Source organism: Barbus barbus, assembly GCF_936440315.1.
Source record: "Barbus barbus genome assembly, chromosome: 49".
NCBI classification, from domain to species: domain Eukaryota; kingdom Metazoa; phylum Chordata; class Actinopteri; order Cypriniformes; family Cyprinidae; genus Barbus; species Barbus barbus.
The window spans coordinates 5,937,371-5,951,078 of NC_136727.1; the positions used below are offsets into that span (position 1 = coordinate 5,937,371).

The following is a 13,708-nucleotide window of genomic DNA, read 5'->3' on the forward strand; positions in this document are numbered from 1 at the left end:
GGAAAAGAAAAGAAAAATAGAAACTTTAATTAAACTGACCGTCCATCCCTTGATAAGGCAAAAAGGACCCCTTCTCTCTGGAAGGGCATCAGTTTTTCCCGGAGTTTCTGTGGAAGGAGTTGAAGTGCATCCTTGCCATGAAGAGAACCCCCATCTGGACCAGATCTGCCTTGACTTCTCATGATTTCCATACTCTGTATATTAGAAATACATTCAGTAAATCAGATGCATGGTGGTTTGCAGTCAAATGAGTTATGCATGCATCATATTATTATACGGCATTCTCACTCACCAAGAGACGATCATTTCTGAAATCCCGCTGCCATGTTTTGACATTTCGCGCGAATAAAAACCGTGCGTCATATCCGCGCGACGAGTGGCTATTTCTTAGAAATTAAAATATGTATCTGCAGAAATAAAAGAAAGTATGTTAGTTTTATGTTATTGACAATATATTGACGTATAAGGGATTTCATTGCATACAAACGGTAGGGTTAACACGGACGCTTAATTAAGGGTGTTTATTATATAAGTTACGGGGCCTCGGTGTTCTCATATTTATAAAACAGTCAAAATTGTATTTTTAATCAATTATAGTACGCTGTAAGAGCAAAATGCCACTCACTGAGTTTATTTCACCCTTGTGTAGATCTTAGAAATGTAAACAAAACCTAGAGCGGAGATGAGTTGAAACAGAGACTACTTCCGGTACGTGAGAACTGATCGCTGATTGGTTAATCTTGCGTCACGTGACAAAAAAATAAAAAATATTTTCCACAAAAATCCAAAAGAAAACGTTTATACTTACAATAAGTTCAATAAAATGCTAGTTAATGAATTAGTTACATTCCCATAAATATGTACATACATAAATGTGTTTTAATTTACTTAGACATATCATTTGCATATTATTTTCTATTTAAAGTTGTTAAAGTAAAGTTAAATTAAATTTAAGCATTTTAAAGTTGCTTTAAAGCTTAATGTTTGACTTATTAATTAAATAAAAATCAAAAGAATAATATACTTTTATTCTACAATAATTATTACATTGTTTTATTTATTTAAAATAATTTTAAGGATCTTCGAATTCTTGAAAATGAACAACAACTCTATTTAAAATTGCTATGAATATGTTTTTAATAATTTTAAAGCCATCTTCAAGTTGAATTATTGAGCCACGCTGCGCCCTCTTTAGGTGTATCATTCATATTTCATTTTTATTTTCCCTTCCAGGTGTTTTGAGTATTTTGTCTTCAATGCCGCTGACAGACCGACAGCTTTGACTTCAGCCTTTAGCAGCCATTAGACTCATTATTTCTCTTCATTCCTCCAAATATTTATACGTCTATCTATCCTACAGGTAAGCTTACAGCATATTAACATCCTTAACCATTAAATATCACGATTTGTGGTGTAATTCCTGTCAGTTTGAGGGATCTGTAAAGGTTGTATGTGTGTTTAAACTCATTTAGCTTTACCATGTGTGTTAGCACACCACAGTGTTTTAGTCTTTTTTAATGATTTTAAACCAAACATCAGCCTCAGATGACTGACAACGTGTCCTTTTAGTCTCAAAGTGTGCTTTATAAACAGTCTGTGTGTTTTGCTTATCATATATTTGAAGTAAACGTGATTAATGATCTTGCATATCAGGGCCAAGGAGAGATCAGACACTTGAAGAGTAAATAAACATGCAGGTGTATAAATCACAGATATGGTCATGCTTTGATGTGCTTTATTTATTATTATTTCGTCTGGCTGCAGTACTGATGTGTTTTTGTAGCTTTAGGGTTGATCTTTGTAGGTTGATGAAGCTCCAGGCTTCATTCATAAGGGCCTGTGCAGGTGATTAAACCACCAGGAGGAGATGTGTAAAAACAATGTGTGTTTTTGTTTTAAAACGAATTGATATTGAGTTTTATATTTACGTTTGACACTAAATATGTTTATTTACACTTTTTTGAGGTTTTGCTTAGGAATGTGCTATATATCAGTAACCATATTGTTTTTTTTATTGGTTTTTTTTTCTGGTTTATATGGCAGATTTCAAACTTAATTATTAATATGTGACCCTGGACCACAAAACCAGTCATAAGGGTAAATTTTTGAAATTGAGATTTATACATCATATGAAAGCTGAATAAATAAGCTTTCCATTGATGTATGGTTAAAAAAAAATATTGAGAAAATATTTAAAATATTGTAAAAATTCTAAAATATTTAAAAAATTCTAAATATTGAGAAAATCGCCTTTAAAGTTGTCCAAATGAAGTTCTTAGCTATGCGTATTACTAATCAAAAATGAAGTTTTGTTATATTTACGGTAGAAAATTCACTAAATATCTTCATGGAACATAATCTTTACTTAATGTTCTAATGATTTTGGGCATAAACGAAAAATCAATCATTTTGACTCTTACAATGTATTTTTGGCTATTGCTACAAATATACCCCAGCGACTTAAGACTGGTTTTGTGCTCCAGGGTCACATATTTTTGCTCTATATTATAATGTCTACATATTGCACAGCACTGAAAAACATTGCTTTAGAAACAATTTTAAGACGTTTATTGTAAATTTCATAATTATAAAGAAATGGTAAGTATGAATTAAACCATATTAAAAACCCCTTAACTGTCACCGTCCCGTATACGGGACGCCTAACTTTACCTCAATATATTACAAATAAATCCTAATCTAATCATGACAAACTATGTATCTTTGGAAAGATCCAAGACTCCTAAATAGATATTTTACCACGTTGTTAAAAATTTATGTAGGAGCAATAATATTAATTGCACCTCAAAACATATACACCATAATAGGAGTTCTGACCTTTGGCACAAAAATTATATTCGTTTCCTTTTTTTCCTATCATGTTTTAGTAATCATCATATGTTATATAGCATTTGAAAGCTAAAAACCTCAAAATTCATCCTGTGAAAATGGTTTTGAAACAGGATATTGCGTTACCATAGAAATTGTCATTTAAAATCTTTTAGCGGGCTCCTCCCCCGTAGTGGGAGGAGTCATATTCCAAATGTAATACTATTATTACTATTACTATTACTATTACTATTATTAGGTCTGAGTCTCAAGATTATTTTGTGATAGGAGTAAAACTGAGAGAGATAGTTATACATTTGTGACAGAAAAATGCATTAAAAAAATTCAAAGGGTACCCGGTGGCTATTTGTGGTATAACGCCTAAACATAATTGCATAGTAACCTCAATTTTTTTCATATCAACTTCAAATTTGGAACGCAACTTATTTAGACATATGGCTTTAATTTTCTGCCAAATTTAGATTAAAACCTATTTTGTAAAATATTTATTTTATATAAAATAAACTAAAAATAGTTCAATACATTTTATTTACAGTAAATTTAAACTTTTATAACTTTTTTTACTTTCATTTTTTTTTAAATGATTTTTCTAGATTGTTGTGTGCCAACATCACATCTACCGTCGTAATGTTTTGCCATTTTTTCTTTATTTCTACATTACTAAAGTAATTGTGAATATTTTCATTGTAATATGTATCTGATTTTACGCTGCTTTTTGATCATCCGCATTTCCTAAATTGCATTTTTTGGTGTCGTACTTGGTGAGATGCCTACCTTGGCTGCAGTTTTAGGCAAAACATCTAGTGAGTGAAAACATCTAGGCAGCATTTTTTGGTGTCATACAAGCCTGAAAAAAGTGAGCTTCCTAAACTGCATTTATTGCACATCAAACCTAGTGAGTTTTTTTTTTTTTAACTTCAGGTTGCTTAAAGGGGTCATATGATACGATTTCAAGTTTTCTTTTGTCTTTGGAGTGTTAGAAGCTGTTCGTGCATATAAGATCCGTAAAGTTGCAAAGAAAAAAGTCTCAAACCCAAAGAGATGGGCCTATTCTTTATAAAAGTGAACTCATCCACGCCTTCATAAAATGCCTCATTCAAACATTACCCCACATGTCTACGTCACTGTGTTGGAAGATTTGCACAACTCCGCCCAAATGTTGACGCAAAGAAAGAAGGCGTACCTTTTATTCTCGCTGTAGTATTGTTGCCGTCACCGCCATACCTTGGAGACACTGTGTGTTTCCAAACATGGTAAGGGCCGTAACATTTCCTTTACACGCTTGAGGTATTCAGCCAATCACAATGCACTGTATAGCTGGCCAATCAGAGCACACAACACATTTCAGAACGATGAGCTTTATAAAAATCGAACGCGTTTCAGAAAGGCGGGGCAGAGAGGAACAACAATAATGTAAGGTATGTTTTTTTTTAAACCTTAAACCGCGTAAACATTGCATTACACCAAATACACAAAATTAATGTTATTTTTAGCATCGTCATATGACCCCTTTAAGCAATTAATAATTATAAATATTTTTATTAAAATATTAATGTAGCATGAAATTATGAAGTTTAGTCACCAAATGCTTTTTATCATTCCAGATTTGGATCAATTACAGTGACAGTTGGTCCACTTTGTGCCCAACTCAAGGTCACGTCAGTGATATCAGCACTGATAATATAATCTGCAACGTTTTGCAGTTGTAGTTCATATCTTTAATTATTCAGAATCTCCAGCAGCCCAACAATATATTTTTTGTGACCGGTTTCTGGTACGTGAACTTCATTTTTCTTGTAAAGCGCTGACATGATGCATAGTCTCGCACTGGGGTTCTTTTTGACCTTGCGATTGTTCAGCTGTTGTTATTTTATTTATATATATTTTTAAACACTCATGTGGTGTATTGTTAGGCGTCCTGGTTTCCTGTGCCGCCGGCCTGTTTCTGTCACGCCGAATATTAATGTTCGCGTGCGAGAGGCACTGCGGTAAGGAATGATCCACGAGCTCCCGTTCATACAAGCTCATCTGTATCACCACAGGAGGATTCTCACCTGCGCGCCCCCATCCCCCTTTCACCTGAGCATCACTTCATTCTGCAGCACCGCATTCATTATAGACAATGAGATGACTTTTATTTAATGACTTTTTGCCAAGTAGGTGCTCCCTGTTCAACCAATAATTGCCATTTTCGTTTACGAAATTAAACTACTACACTGAAATGTAGTTGAAATGGTATCTGAAGGAGATCAAAATCAATTTGTTACATTTTTACATGCCATTGTGAATGTTACCTGTTCACCATATGTGCCCTGTTCACCCAATACGCACAGTGAATCTAGAACATGACCTTCTGTGTTAAGAAGTACAACCAGTACTGTGATATGCAGCTGAACTGGTGTCCAAACTAGGTCAGAGGCATCTGGTTATGCTTTTGAGAAAATATTTGCTATTGTCTTGATTACTTGTGTGCCCTGTTCATCCAATAAGTGCCATGAATGTAAAGCAGGATCCTTAATTGATTTAATATTGTGATTGGTTACATTAACAATCTCTACATATTAGGTAGAGTTCGGACGGTGGTGGTAACATACATCTTTGGATGCTTCTCCTTCAGTCATTTTATTTATATGGTCAGTCTATTTGTGGTGTCTTGCTTTTTTGGAGAGGATTAAGGGACATTTACACTAACTGGACACATTTTTGTGTTTAAGCTAGTCGTTATGCATCCAAAAGCAACAGAATGCAAGGTATTGAGAGGCTTTTAAAAAAAAAAATTACTTGACACACCTTTTTTTAAAAATGACGCCTTTGCTGTGTGTCTCTAAAAACTGTGAAACATAATGCAACAGCCAAAGAAGTCCATCTGACACATACATACACAGACCAGAAATTAAAGCTTGAGCACTTTTTTTCTGTCCAGTACTTGAGCAGTTAAAATGACTGAAATGAGGGATAAATCACCTTATTATGCTTTTGGCCAAAAATTGCTTCTAGTCTTGGATGTTACCTTTTCACCATGTGTGCCTTGTTCACCCATTAAAGTTCTGTAAATTTAGAAATGGGCTTTTGTGTTTAGGAGTATGCAGTGATATGTAGTTGACTTAGTGTTCAAAAGAGGCCATAATCACCTTGGTAAGTTTTAGCAAAATATTAGTTATCATTTTGAATGATACCTTTTCACCCTGTGTGCCTTGTTCACCCAAAAAGTAGTGAAGATTTAGAGCCAGGCTTTTGTGTTTTTAAATGTATAGTGATATACGGTTAAATTGGTGTCCAGAAGAGGTCAAAATCACCTTATACTTTCTGTAAAATATATAGTATTATCATAAATAGAACTGTACCCATTTGCCCTGTCCACACGGTTCACCCAAAAAGTAAATTGAATCGTTCTGCCAAATTTTTATGTGGAGCAGTGAACAGTTTGCAGTGGAATTGGTGTTTTTAGCAAAATAAGTTATCGTCTTAAATATTAACTTTTACCCTGTTCACCCAAAACGTAGTGTGCAGGGCTCGCAAACTTTTTAAAGCCCTGGTAGCCGTTCGGGCAGGTACTCTTTAGATTTTGATAGCTCGAAAATTAATTTAACTAGCCCAAATAAAATAAAGACCATAAATGTCAATCAAAAATATTTTCAATACACAAATATCAACTAATATTAAGGAAAGAGTTTTATTTTACTATTTACAAGGTATCTGCAGAATTCTTAATCTATTTAAGGCAATTTGAAAAATTATTTCTTTGTTTTAAATACGTTAAATGGTATAAGGCCTTAAAACGCTTCAATTTAGTTGTATCAAATTTAAGGACCCGTGGGAGCAATGCTCCTTCTAATTTATTTTCTTGCTCAGCAAAACTTTTCTCTATTGGGCGGACATTTCGGGCGCCTGAGCAAAAGCATTCTTTATACCAGCACACACACAAAAAAGTGTGTAACTTTGAACTTTAATGTGCTATTTATATTTGATTTGACCCTTGATGTAACATTTTAGGTTACCTGAGAATTTTTTTTTTCTGTACAATACACTGCAGTTCAAAAGTTTGGATGTTTCTTATGCTCATCAAGGCTGTATCTATTTGATAAAAAAATACTGTATATTATTTCACAAAATAATATTGTGAAATATTATTGCAATTTAAAATAAATGTTTTCTATTTTAATAGACTTTAAAATTTAATTAATTCCTGTGAAGCAAAGCAGTATTTTCAGAGTCACATGATTCTTTAGAAGTCATTTTAATATGCTGATTTTTAATCAATGTTGGAAACAGTTGTACTGCTTTTTTATTTTATTTTATTTTTTATACTGTATTTTTTGGGACCTGTGATATTTAAAAAAAAAAAAAAAGTAAAAAAAAAACAGTGTTTAGTCAAAATAGAGATTTTGTGTTGCAATATAAACTATTCAAAAGTTTGGGGTCAGAAATTGTTTTCTTTTTTAAAGATGCTTTAAAAAAGTTTAATTATTCAGCAAGGATGTGTTAAATGGATAAAATTGATAGTAAAGGCTTCTATTGTTAGAAAATATTTCTATTTTGAATAAATGCTGTTCTTTTAAACTTTTTATTAATCAAAGAAAAAAGTAACACGGGTTCCAAAAAAAATTAAGCAGCACAACAGTTTCAACACTGATAATAAATCAGCATATTGCGTCTTTCCTGTAGCTCAAATAGTAGAGCATGGCGCTAGCAACGCCAAGGTCATGGGTTCGATTCCCAGGGAAAGCAAGAGCTGATAAAAATTTAAAAACTGTAACTTGAATGCAATGTAAGTCGCTTTGGATAAAAGCGTCTGCTAAATGCATAAATGTAATGCATAAATGCATATTAGAATGATTTCTGAAGGATCATGGGACACTGAAGACTGGAGTAATGATGCTGAAAATTCAGCTTTGATCACAGGAATAAATGCTATTTTATAGTATAGGTATTAAAATAGGAAACCAATATTAGAAATTGCATCTCACTGTTTTTTTCTGTATTTTTTAAATGAATACAGCCTTGATGAGCAAGAGACTCAAAGTCAAAGACTCAAAAACAAGGTCAGTTATTTATCAGGTTTATAATATAGCCCTAACATAATATATTATCAAAACAAACTATTTAAACTGATAGAATAGAATAGAAACTGAAGCAAAACTTAAGCTGAGATCTGTAAGTTAAATATAAAAAACCGTGAACACATGAATTCTTCTATAGCTGTCTAAACATCATGATGAAGTACAGTTTGTACAATACTCTTGTGTGTGACTGTACATGTTTCAGAGTTTTGTTACTGTTCTTTTCCCATCCTCCGTTATTTCCAGCATTTAATCAAGCCACTCTTCTTTAATACATGAGGACGTTTTATTTCACGTCATTGCGTTTGCGTTGTCTCTCGTGTTGAGCGCACCGCAACCATTGAAGTATTCAGTTTCTACAGCGACTCATTTGGTGCACATTGTTCTCTTTCTATGAAACCTGTAAACTGCATTCACCGGCTCTAACTCTGTCGTGATATCAGCTCTATAGCGGTTTGCCCGAGCATTGCTATTCTTTCCCTTTTACTGGCGGCATTCAATCAAATGGCTTCCCAGCTCATTTTTGTGTGCGCGAGGCACATTATTTCTTCTGCGCGGTCAGCTTAGAGGGAACACTGCGTGGGAGCCCTGTATTTAAGGTAGCTTGTCGGGCAGGGCAGTGATACATTTTGGTAGCCCGACTGGAAAACACGATAGCCCCGGGACGTCGGGCTCGCGATTTTGCGAGCCCTGGTGTGTATTTACAGCCAGACTTGTATGTTAATGAAAGTCTGGGTTAATGAGTTGAATTGGTGTTCAAGTAAGGGGTCAAGATCACCTTTTTATGCTTCTACCAAAATATATGCTGTCATCTAGGATTGTACCCATTTGCCCTGTGCACCTTGTTCACCCCCCCCAAAAAATAGATTAAATCTACAAGCTAGACATTTGTGTAAAGGAATGAACAATAATATGCAGTTAAACTGATGTCCCAAAGAGGTCAAAGTCTTGTTATGCTTTTAGATAAAAATCTGTCATCTTGAATGTTACCTGTTCACCCTCTGCTCCCTGTTCACCCAATAAGTACTGTTAATCTAGAGCAGGACCACTTTGTTTTTACCGCAAGATTTGCTATCGCCCTGAGAGCCTCTCGCATCCAGATTTCCACAAAACCCTCATCGGCTCATTTTTCTTGTATGCGTCTGGGTCTCGGAGCTGCCCATAGGTGTCACCTGGACCAGAGAAATGACCGTTGTGACCGGTCACCTTTAAATGTCAACACATTTTCTCATTCTGTTCTTACATGGCTGGAAAAGCCGGCGGACAGCAGACCTTCTCTCTTCCCTATGTATTAACGAGAATAATGACCGGTGTGGTGAATTATGGCGCTGTGGTATTTTGGGGCGCTACAGAGTTATTGACCTGTTCTCTCTTTTTCGGTAATCAGCGTGGAGCTGGACGTTTCTCCCTAATGAGATAATATCCGATACAAATTACTACTGTGCTGCCTCCTGCTGCCTCTGCTGCTTTAGTAATCCATATCTTTTTCATTTATTCTTGCTGTTTTGCATAGGTAACGTTCCTTGGTCAAGCTAGTCCTGAAGCGCGATGTTATCCGCCCCCCACCCCCAACATGCTTATTAGAAGGCATCTGGAAATTTCGCCCCTTATCCCGAGGCTATTCCCACCATGCTTGCAGACACCGTCGGGGGAAAGCAGAATAAACGCGGCTGTCACGTTTCCTCCACAGGCGAACGGCATCTTGGGCTACAATTAGCCAGCAGTGCCAGTACCCCCCTGCTCCGGTCTTTTGTTATGCAAATGAGATGTATGTAATGCGCCGTTTAGCTGGAATTTTTTGCAGATTTTCTCTTTCACTGAAAGGAGCTGCTTGGTGAATGGGGAGTTTTACTTTAACTTGACTGGCTTTGTGCAACTGTCAGTTTCGACTTTTTTTCCTTTCTCTACAGCGAAAACGGCGGTAGTTGTCAGTGCAGTCAGTCACAATCACGTCAAGATGACGATTGTTTGTTAATTTGTAGTTTTGTCTGGGTATATTGTTTAGTCTGGAAGCGTGTTTGCTTTGAATTGTCTAGTTAGACTACGGTTTTGAGCATCGTGCCTACCTACCTTGATGACATTTTGGAAATCGAACATATTGGGCTTCCTACCTAGACAGCATTTTGGAGCATCACACAGGAAAGCTGACTACTTAGGCAGCTGCTTTGGGAATCAAATCTTGTGAATTGCCTACCTATATTGCTTTTTATAACGTCATACTTTGTAGGCTGCCTATCTAGACAGCATTTCTGGCCATTAAACCTAGTGATCCACCTACATAAATGTTGTTTCTTGGCGTTTTACTTATTTAGCTCCTTTTTTAGACAGCATTTTTGGGCATCAAACCTAAGGAGCTCCCTATCTCGATGGCATTTTTGGTCTTATACTTAGTGAGCTGATTAAGTAGACTGGAATTTGGGCATTATACAATAAACAGTGCTTCTTGGCATTTTACTTACTTGGCCACCTATCTAGACAACATTTTTTGAGCATCAAATCTAGTGAGCCACCTACATAACCAGTGTTTCTTGGCATTTTACCTACTTAGCTCCTTTTCTAGACAGCATTTTTCGGCATTTTACTTACTTGGCCACCTATCTAGACAAAATTTTCTGAGCATCAAACCTGGTGAGCTGCCCACATAAACAGCATTTCTGGGCATTTATCTCCCTATCTAGACAGCATTTTGGAGCATCAAACCTAGTGAGCTCCTTAACTAGACAGCATTTCTGGGCATCAAACTTAGTGAGCCACCTACATAAATGGTGGTTCTTGACATTTTACCTACTTGGTTCCTTTTCTAGACAGCATTTTTGGGCATTTTACTTACTGCCCTGTCTAGACAGCAATTTTTTCAACATCAAACCTCATTTCTGGTCATTGAACCTTAGCTCCTTATCCCTAGCTGTCTATCTAGACAGCATTTTGGGCATCAAACCAAGTGAGCTCCCTAACTAGACAGCATTTTTGAACTTTCAACCTAGTGAGCCGCTTATCTTGACAATGTTTCTGGGCGTTTTATCTGGTTAGCTTCCTATCTACAGACAAATTTTGAGCATGAAATACAGTTAGCTCACTATCTAGACAGCATTTTTGAGCATCAAACCTTGTGAGCTGCCTATGTCCAAAAGCACGTTTGGTTTGCTGTGGTTTTGTTCATATTCAAAGCCACTTTTTGGTAAATTTTTGGCTATATTTCGCCAGTAATGCGCAAACCGTTTTCCATGACCCACTTTTCCCGATGACCTCACCTGCCTGCGTCAGTCAGCATCAGCAAAGACGTTCGCTCACTAAACCTGGGCGTCTACCTAACCTCCCTCCAATTAACTTAAGGCATTTTTTGTTTGCGAAAATGTGCACAGAAATCTGGAGATTTTTTTTGAGGCACAAAGGGACGTCATTTTAAGCAGGGCGTGTGTGCGACTGCGGCACTGGGTTCGACTGGTAGCTTATGTGCAACTGAATAAGGTGGATTTGCAGTGCTGGCGTGCTCCTACCCTGACAGACTGTCCCACAGTGGCACTTCGCCACAGTTGGTCATGTGTGTGTGTCTCTTTGGCGTCTGCCTCTCTCTCTGGTCCACAGGGGCCATCTGATTGGCTCTCGAGGGTGGAGCCCTGCTTAGCGCTGACATACTGCACCCAGCCCTCAGGGCGCTCTGATTGGCCAGGGGAGGGATGACATCACAAAGGCCAGCTGTTGATTTGGCAGAGAGTGTGTGTGCGTGAGAGAGAGAGAGAGAGAGGAGAATCAGGAAGGATTGCGGCAGCGATGGCTTTGGGCAGGTACGCGAACGCTCCGCTCTCAGACGGAGGAGAGCAGAGCTGCACTGAGCGTGCTCCATTTGATGGCACTCGGGCTGCTATGGAAACTATTGATGTAAGCGGAGCAGCGGATCATGAACGCCAGGCAGGTGTGTGTGCGTGAAGTCTTGGACGTGTTGAGTTGTATGCTGACGTTTTTTCTTGCTTGTTTAAATTGCAGCAAACGTGAACGAAAAAAAAAACAAAGTAGTAAAAACTTTAGTTGTATATTCGTAAATGTAAATTTTGTAAAAATGTATTTATTTTTTTTACAATGAAATATATTCCAAATTATACGTGAAAGCGTATATGATAAAAATAATCTAAATTCATTTTACTGCTAATTTATTCAATGCAAATGTTAAATTCATTGCGAATAAATTTGCGTGTCAGCAAATTACACTCCATGCCTGTCTCTCTGTGTGTGTGTGTGTGTGTGTGTGTACGCACTTTGTAATGACATTCTCGTAATTGCTCTATTTTATCATTTAAAAAAGCGCCCAAGGCGGCTATCGGTGGAAAGCTGGGTGTTTGTGTCGGTGTAAATTACATCCGAAGGCAGCCTGGCTAATATCGTAAATGTGGCGAATCGTGTAAATGAACTGATGAGGAGAGGAGAGGAGAGGAGAGGAGAAGAATAGCTCGACTGTGACAGCGGCCACATACTGAGAACACGGATTGTGCGGGAGGGGGGAAAAAAGGAGGGAAAACCATTAGCGACGCTTTTATCCAGAAATATGGGCTATTTGCATATTAGTCTAAAACAGGGGTGAAGTGAAATACGTGTAGCCTGGAGCCCGGCGCAATGATGCGCTTCTTTTGTCGGGAGGGTAAGTGCTCGTTGCTTCCTAAAATATGGTGATTAATAATTGATAATGGGAAATTACGTGTGGGCTTTATTGTCTTGGACAACACGCTTAGAGCAGGATGATGAATGTTGCGTATATTTTTGTAAAAAGGTCAAAGTTGTGGCTGTTTGTCATTTTTCTTTTACTTTGCATGTATAGTCTGTTTTTTGTCTTTTGTTTGTTTTAGTGGTTTGTTTGCGATGTAACAAAATGAAAACAATAAATCAAAAGCGATATTTGTTTGTGGGCTGATGTTTTCATTATGTCTGTATGTCTGTCCCAGAATTACTGATTTCTGGATCTCAAAACCCAGTAAACTACCTTGACAGCATTTTTGGGCATTGCACCTAGTGAGCCTTCTACTTAGACAGCGTTTTTTTCCCCAGCTCGTGCCTACCAAGCTGCCTATTTAGACAGCATTTTTGGGAATCAAAAGCTTGTTAAATGTTTGCCTAGACAGCATTTGTGTGTATCGTAATTAGTGTGCTTCCTTCCTAGGCAGCATTTCTGGGCATTATACCGTTTGAACTGCTTAAGTATCAGTTTTGGGCATCATTTTCGCCTGCTTATTACATAAATGTAAATGTTAAAGCTTGTTAAACGCCCACCGAGACAGCATTCACGGCCATCAAATCTAGTGAGTTAGTTTCTTAGATGCATTTTAGGGCATTATACCTATTGAGCCGCCTACCTAGACTGCATTTCAGACATCAAAAGCTTATTAACTGTTTGCCCAGACAGCAATCATCCATTATACTTAGTGCGTTACCTTCCTAGACAGCATTTTTGGGCATAACACCTTGTGAACTCCCTTTCTAGATGCATTTAGGACATTATACTGTTTGAGCTGCCTAAGCAGCAGTTTTGGGCATCATTTTCGTCTGCTTAATGCATACATGTAAATGTAAAAACTTGTTATACGCCTACCGAGACAGCGTTTTTGGCCATCATATGAAGCAAACTGATTTCCTAGATGCATTTTAGGGCATTATAGCTATTGAGCCACCTACCTAGATTGCATTTTCATGCAGTAAAATCATATTAACTGTTTGCCTAGGCAATAAATGCATGCATTATATTTAGTGCGCTACCTTCCTAGACAACATTTTTGGGCATTGTTCCAAATGAGCTTCCTACCTACACCGCATGT

The 13,708-nt window shown here is 37.1% G+C and overlaps 2 protein-coding genes across 6 annotated transcripts in view; one reads left to right on the forward strand and one right to left on the reverse strand.

The window, feature by feature from the left end:
• zranb3 (zinc finger, RAN-binding domain containing 3) overlaps positions 1 to 721 on the reverse strand; it is a 70,973-nt gene extending 70,252 nt beyond the window's left edge. For 2 of the 3 annotated variants that reach the window (XR_013784030.1, XM_079413170.1), the window contains exons 1-3: positions 626 to 662; positions 293 to 407; positions 40 to 194 (exon numbers count right to left, since the gene is read on the reverse strand). Coding sequence is in view for 1 of the 3 variants with exons in the window: in XM_079413170.1 (XP_079269296.1) it covers positions 40 to 191 (152 nt within the window). In the remaining 2 variants the exon portion in view is untranslated. Of the gene's footprint in view, positions 1 to 39; positions 195 to 292; positions 408 to 625 lie in introns of all 3 variants that reach the window. The other variant, XR_013784029.1, reaches the window with a different exon arrangement.
• A 519-nt stretch (positions 722 to 1,240) lies between these two features.
• The window catches only part of LOC306867899 (R3H domain-containing protein 1-like), a 47,841-nt gene continuing 35,373 nt past the window's right edge, over positions 1,241 to 13,708 (forward strand). For all 3 annotated transcript variants that reach the window (XM_079413842.1, XM_079413843.1, XM_079413844.1), the window contains exon 1: positions 1,241 to 1,360. The gene's annotated coding sequence lies outside the window, so the exon portion shown is untranslated. The remainder of the gene's footprint in view (positions 1,361 to 13,708) is intronic.